Below are 7,249 nucleotides of genomic sequence, written 5' to 3' on the forward strand. Positions count from 1 at the left end.
AATCCTTATCCAGGTGCCTAAACAATGTCAAGTTGTTTGCACCAGGTGTAGTTCCACTTAAGCCAATAGGACCGCATTTGGTGTCAGATATTACTGAAGCAGAATAAAAGTCTTAGGATTTAGCCCTGAATTTCCTAACTTTAGAGGTTTGAAGTATCTATCAGCTCCCTTTGACATTGAAAGTTATCTTAGCTTCTTTGAAAATTAGGTCACCTATTTGCAGCTCAGATCCACAACTGATTTATGGCAGCTTAACAAGTTACCATCTATCAGCTGAACCACTATAATTGTCCGTGAAATTCTTTTATTGAAGTTTTTAAGAAGTCACATTCCCTCACAGCTGGGGAGGCCGAGGAGCCCATGAAAGGTTATTGGCAGTGACTACAGCTCAATTGACAGGTGTGACTTGCTGAACTGATTTGATGAGTGCCTTATTTTTAACTAGGCACCTAAATAAGGATGGAAGAACCTAAATTTGGAACTGCGTCTTTGCAGATTTTATGCTAGACACACACTCGTTCTTACCTTACGTGATAAAGGAGCTGTACACCATGGTTTGTTTGGATTCCCCACCAGAAACCTGACAGATCTGGTTTTGTTTGTTGGCCTGCATGCCATCCATGGAATCAGATAGAAATGTAAGTAGGGAAAATGCATTGCACTGAGTTTTATTTGTGTGGAGTTTTATACCTTAACACAGGACTAAAAGTGTGTTGCACACATACAAGTCTGGGCACACGAGTTCAGATTCTGTGATGGTTTTGTGTGAAATGTGTTCAGCACTTGTAGGACAGGATGTGAGCAGAAGAACTGGTAACAGCTATGGGCACTCTGTCCGTAGCTGTCCCCTTCCCAAATGCAAAGGAAGTTGAAAAATGAACAGAGTTTCAATTCACACTGAACAGTGATCTTCTTGCAAAGCTTTGGAAAGTCAGGTGAGATTCTCTCACTGCTGAAATTTCGTCAAGTGGCTTCTGTTACTACCAGTTTAAGATCTATCCCCTTGTCTCCTGCAGCGTGAACAGGGAATTGCTTCAGGTTGAAAAAATACTGGGTGGAGGGAAAGGGTTGGAGAATAGGAAATCTTTAGACCAGTTTTGCCAGTAAAGGCCCTGTAGGGCCTTTAGAAAGGGCCTAATAGAAAATTGCTTGTGGAGTTTGTGCACCTCTCACTTTATGCGGCTTGAGCAGTGAAGGTCTGTGTCTTGCTCATATTGGTATAAATCAGAAGAAAATTCCTTGAAATTAAATAAGCATAAAAGAATCATAGAGGGTGATGGATATAGACACAGCTTGTGAAGACCATTTACTTAAGTGCTTGTTTAGTGTTCAATGACAGCCCTGGAGACAGCTGGCTAGTAGAAGGATTCAGTCACCAAGTGCGTGTATAACCACAGGAGTGGGATTTCATAACCTATCCCAAACTGGAAATTTCCCCTGAGCCAACACTGTTACGTACACAAAAGTCTTGCGGGTTGCAATTTCTTTTTCTGTCCTTGGGAAAGTTGAAACTGGGTTTGAGTGGAGCAAATATGGAAAGTCCATTTCTTATTTCAACTAAGGGACTTCCATCTCTATTGGGAGACCCATGTCCTGGTTGCTTTCAACCATCTGTCCTGAGCAGGAGGTTCACTGAGCTGGAGAGCACTGGTCTGATGGGTATGTACCACAACTGCAGGAAGGTAAAAGTGCACACTGCGCGCAGAAACTGAGGACAGAAGAGTCTGTTAGAGGGGGAATCTGGTAATTACAATGTTACTGAGTCATTTCTGCTTGATCTTCACACAGCTAGTTTACATTTATTTGCACTGAAATGGAGCCTGCTACCTCTCCACTCCAGTCATTGACACAATATTTTGTGCGCAATACTGAATCTGCACAAACTCAATGTGCATTTAATGCATCTATCCACAAGTTACTGTGAAAAGACAAATACCCCAAAACCCAAACAAACCAGGCTTTGTAAGCAGATCAGTAGTTCTAGTGCAAGGAAAAGTAGCTTGTTTTTACTGACTGTGATAGATAGACTCCTTCAGAGATGATGACTTTATGTGAAATGTTCTACGAATATTTCATGACCAGGTTAAACTGTACTTTTTTTACTGCAACATGTGCAATTCACTTGATGTTCTTGTGCACTTTTTGATTTTTTATTTCATTTTGTATGAAAGCTTTTTCATTTACCTCTCCCCTCTCATTATTTATATAAGGTATTGTGGTTTTAATAGTTTAAATTTGCATTGTTGTAGTAAATAACAACTTTCGAATGTTATGTTTCCATCTTTCAAACAAAGTATGAATAAACAAGTAGATTCTGAAGGGCTATAAGCTGTGCTGAATAGCGACATTGAACGACCAAACACAAAAATAGCCAGGAAAAGTCTGAATCAATCCAAGCTTGGACAATTAATAATTTTCATGTTAATCTCAGGGATGAGAGAACAGTAAGTATTGCTAGAGAGCAGACAGAGTTGCTATTCTTTGCAAACCTTTTGGAAAATCTCACACATCCCCATTCAATGATTTTCAATATACTTAACAATTGTCTTCCGTTCATTTATGTTTTACTTCATTGCTGCTTCAGTTCAGAGCCCCAGCAAGGGCCACTGCCTGCCCTGGGCTGGGAAGGGAAGTTCCATGTCACAAAGGATTTTAAGGATTTTAAAAAGTAACATCATTTTAAATCTGAGGATAAGTGCATAAATATCTCTGTGTCAGAGGTCATTTGGAACAGTCTGGTTCAATCCTCCATCATAACTTAAAAACATGCTATTCTACTACATGGAAAATGTACAGCAACATACATTCAAATAAAAGACAGGTTAAAAGAAGAAAAAGATAACAAAGAATTTAATAACCAAAAGGTAGAAATTTGATTTTAACTCTCTTATTTATCTGGATTTCTTCAGAAATAAAATTTCTACAGAGGCTATCCACTTCGCCAAGTATTTTAATTTTGATAGAAACCCATATTCTGGTGCGATATGCAGCACTTTCAAATTTCCCTTCTGAACTCAAGCAGGAACAGTTGTCCACAGCAATCAGTGCAATACTTATGGTTCTTTACATGAATTTCTCTGGTCACCCAGAGAAATCCAGATCAGGAAATCCAGATCAATGCCAAGAAAGCTCCTTTGCGTTGACAGCATTGAGACAGAGTTCAGCATCTGGCTTCATCTGGATTTTAACAGGGACACAGGGCTATTGGCGTGAGAAAGCGCCCCTATTTCCATGTCAAAAAATTCCTTGTCTACAATTCTGCAAATTCAGAGCCATAGTTCTCCTCCCTTTAACTTCAATGGGATACTGCCTCTGGTTTCTGTTAGAAAATCTTGTTGAGAGGGACAGAGTTTCTTCATGGATTTTTTTTTTTTTTTTTTGCTCCAAACAGACAAAAAGGGAAAGACATCTAAGTGTATCCGTATCTTTATTTCTGGATCAAGAACTCATCTGATGTCCTTAACCCTTAGATCAGCTCTTTGGTACCTTGTATGTAGTTGCAGATAGATATGTGCTGCCATTTCCTGCTCTCTCTCCTATAGGAGTCTATACAAGCTTGGTACATATATTAAGTGCTGGTGGTAGGCAGAAAGCGATGAAAGCCATATCCATTTCTGCTTTTTGCCTGCTGGACTAATACATTACAGCCATTGTTTCTGTAAGTAAACATTGCTGGGATATACTGTGAGGTCTGGGAAAAGAATGAGCTACTTTTAGCGTGAGAACAGTTCATATCCTCACAGAAGTTGCAACCTGGTTATATAACATCAAGCCCCATCAGAAGATCTAAAATAATACTCTACAATTGCTTAAGATGATAAATTTTTCATTGTTGCAATGCACTCAAAGGAAGTGTTGCCTGTTTTTTCCCCTTACAGAGATACCAAGGGTCATAGGGAGCTATGCTAGCCAGAGACCAAGCCAACTGAGGCCATTTTTTATTGAATCATGGAAGAAGTTCCCATTAGCTTCAACAAGAGCAGGCCCTGGGAGATCACATGTGTCCATTCTCCCCCCCTCCCCCCCCCCCGCAATACACTTCTCTTGACCTCAGTGATTTACCCCAGTATAACTGAATAGATACATAGGGCTGCAATATTAAACCTTTCAGATCTCGTTTCGTGCCTTAGCACCACTTACTCCAGAGTTTAAGAGAAATCTAAGTTTTAAAAAATCCCCTATTAACTTCTCTAATGCCAATTTGTTAAAATAATTGGGAAAATACTGGGCAAATCATTTGTAGACAGGTCTTGTGATAGCATCGTAAAATCAGGCAAAATAAAAGATGTCTGTGAGCCAGAAATCAAGGCAGTGTATTCTGTACACTTTTTTCTTCTATCATATTTTATGGGTTTGTATTCAAGTAATACAATTTCTCATTTGTTCTGTTGATGCAGAACAATTCCTGATGTGGAAATTCAGCCTGCTTCCATTTGCACCAGCTTAACACTAGCTAATTTCCCAGCCCCATAAGAATTGATTTTGATTTATATCACTCTGAATAGGCAGAGATTTCAGCCCTCATATCTATCCACCAGTTGCAAATCAAACCTGTGCCCTACCCAGTGGGGCAAAAATAAGCAGACTGCATTTGCAGAATCTCCAAAATAAAATTACCTCCTTTCTTCCTATATTTTTTTCTTTTAATTCTCTCAGTATTTACATGCAAGAAGAGCTTAAATCAATTCAGAAGTGTGGTTTCTACATTAAATACCATCCTTCCAGTCTCTTGCATGCAAAAGGAAGTGACCTGAATATCTTGACTTCTCTGGAATTACTTTAAAGGACGAAAACTCTTTGAATGGGTTTAATTCATTTCATTTCCCTGCTGTTGCTGCAGGGCAAACCTGGAAAGATCTTCCCACATGGAGGAGATCTCCTAGGTGTTACAAGTGTGGCTATGAATGGCCCGCAGCCCTGCTCGCCGTAGCTCAGACAATGCCCATCAATGAAAGAGCCCTGGTCTGCCTTATGCTCCATGCCACCAGCTTCGTAAGGCTTATTCCTGATTTACACCTGTATACTGAGAGGAGAGTGGAGCCTGAGTAGCTTTCCAACAATTACTAACTCACTCCAGCCAGCCCATGAGGAAGAGGGTGTGATTGCCGGCCTCTTTCCCCCCGCCGCTCCACGCTGCCAGCAGCTCACGCCTGGTGCCTAACCGGGCGTTTCAATCCACTCTCAGGAGCTGTGGTGTTCAGCATGACTCCAACACCCCCCAGCTAAAGATAGCTGAAAACATTGAAGATCGGCGGGGGAACGGCAGGCTTGGTGGGGATGGGTTTCAAAACCACAGGCCTGTAGAGTTTCTGTCCCATGCCATCGGCCTCCTTGCAGAAGTGCGGCACCTCCGCCGGCAGTGCGGCCACGGTCTTCCTCCACAGCCCCAGCCCCAGGAAGGGCGATGGCGACAGTGTGCCCGGGGGCTGGTACACCCCGGGCCCAGGGCAGGGGAAGGGGCAGCAGGTCCAGGCACCCACCCGGCCTGAGAGGACCCCAACAGGGTCTTTCTCCCCAGCATGTGGGGCAGGCTCGGGGGAGCTCTCTGGGACAGCAGTGTCTGGGCTCCATTTGCTTTTCTTCCCCTCAGAAGGAGGAGGGTCTCTGGGGGCCAGGAGCCCTTCGGGGCTGGTGGGATAGGCCCTGGCCGGCAGGCTCTGTGCCGGCCGTGGCTCTTCCCAGAAGGAGGCAGGGAGCTGTCGCTTCCTCATGGGCACCTGGTCTGGTCTGGCGGCTTCGGGGTTTTGCTCCTGCAAAACCCGTTCCTCGGCGAGGCTCTCCTCCACCCCTGCTGTCTGCAGCACCTTCTCGGCTGCAGCCCGGCCATGGGGGCTGGGGTCAGGTGCCTCAGGCAGGGGTCCACGGCCCCGGTCCTCTGCCCCCCTGCGCCAGCCGCACTCGGGGGGTTTGCTGGGGTGGCACCTTGGGATCCGTGAGTACTTCTGAGAAAATCGCTTGAGCTGCTTCTGCAAGTATTTCCTGTGGTCAACTGACCGGCGACAGGGAGCCGATTTATCCAGAGCTGCTTTGATGTCGCTGGAGGCCAGGTTGACGAAGTTCAGTAGGGTTTTCACCTCACTGTCTGATGCCATCTCACTGGATGTGCCGTGCAGAGTTTCCCATGAAAAGTTTGTAATTCACCTTCAGGCAAACCTTGGCAAACCTGTGAAACACGATGGGCAGTCTTAAGAGCGGGAAAACCTTGGTTCAAATAGCACCAAACAAATGAAGGGAGGGTGGGGGGACATGTCAAGCTTCTCAGCCACACAAAGTTGTCCATCAGCTTGCCTACATGCCAGCAAGCTCCCACCGGAGCCTCCTTGTGCCTGCAGCCCACCACCCCACACCACTGCCCCAGCCACACACCAGCATGGGGTCTAGCTCACGAATGCCTTCCAGCCCGGTGCCTAATCTTGTTAGATAGCGCTTAGGTGGAAAGAAGCTGGGCGGCCACTCCCGCCTCCCTGTAAGCAAGTGCGGACACTCACCCGGCGCGCGGCGGCTTTTCTCACCGATGCTGGCAGCTGCGGTGTCGCTGCGGAGAAGAGCCCCTTCCCCTTCCCCGCTAATCTCGTTAGGCAGGTTACACACTGCCAACCTCAGCGGAGGCAGCCAGGGCCTGCCAGTGTTTGGACGCAGTTTAGCAAGCACTTGAGCAAGCTGAATGAATATCGACTCCGGCGAGTTCGGGGCTCTCCCAGGCCAATCAGAAGCCACTTTGCCAAATACAAAGCATCCCAATCAGGCATCAGCCTCCCCTCCTCGCATTCTTTGCCATCACAAATTGTCACCATGGGGACAGCCACAGAAAGACAGCTAATAAATACAATCATTTCCCTGCGATTTCTACCATTCTCCCTATCCTCTTCACCCCTACCGAGGCCTTTCTTTTTAAAAAGTGACACAATCCAAAGTGAAAATGCTAAGGATGAGTTAGGAAAGTTTAGACACCCTTTTCTCTGCACTCCCCAAAGCTGTCTGGGGGCTGATACTAACCATGCTTCATTGGCACAGGACAATGTAATATGGGGGACCAGGCTAGCCTACTTTTAACCGTTCCCCATCACAGCCCCCTTTTTTTTTTTTTTTCTTTAAGGGGAGGATGATGTCAGAAAAAGGTAGGGAAGGAACAAATCTCTAAAGAGATGTGCAGATATCCATGGAAAGGGAGCTTGAGCGCTCAAGAATCTTGTCTTTATGTTTGCCCCCTCAATTGAGTTACACAAAAGCTGAATTACCCATTCAAACT

At 45.0% G+C, this 7,249-nt stretch overlaps 1 protein-coding gene across 1 annotated transcript; it reads right to left on the bottom strand.

Moving 5' to 3' along the window:
• Positions 1-5,077: 5,077 nt before the first annotated feature.
• On the bottom strand, positions 5,078-6,544 carry FAM181A (family with sequence similarity 181 member A). The gene is made up of 2 exons (XM_030484144.1): positions 6,489-6,544; positions 5,078-6,163 (listed from the first exon to the last, which is right to left on the bottom strand). The coding sequence occupies exon 2, from the start codon at positions 6,090-6,092 to the stop codon at positions 5,223-5,225; it is 870 nt and encodes a 289-aa protein (XP_030340004.1). The 5' UTR covers positions 6,093-6,163; positions 6,489-6,544; the 3' UTR covers positions 5,078-5,222.
• Between the last annotated feature and the right edge of the window lie 705 nt (positions 6,545-7,249).

This window comes from Strigops habroptila, chromosome 4 (assembly GCF_004027225.2).
Source record: "Strigops habroptila isolate Jane chromosome 4, bStrHab1.2.pri, whole genome shotgun sequence".
NCBI classification, from domain to species: domain Eukaryota; kingdom Metazoa; phylum Chordata; class Aves; order Psittaciformes; family Psittacidae; genus Strigops; species Strigops habroptila.

Bases quoted from the DNA above. Each gene is read 5' to 3' on its own strand.
- FAM181A (XM_030484144.1), bottom strand. From the start codon at position 6,092: ATGGCATCAGACAGTGAGGTGAAAACCCTACTGAACTTCGTCAACCTG.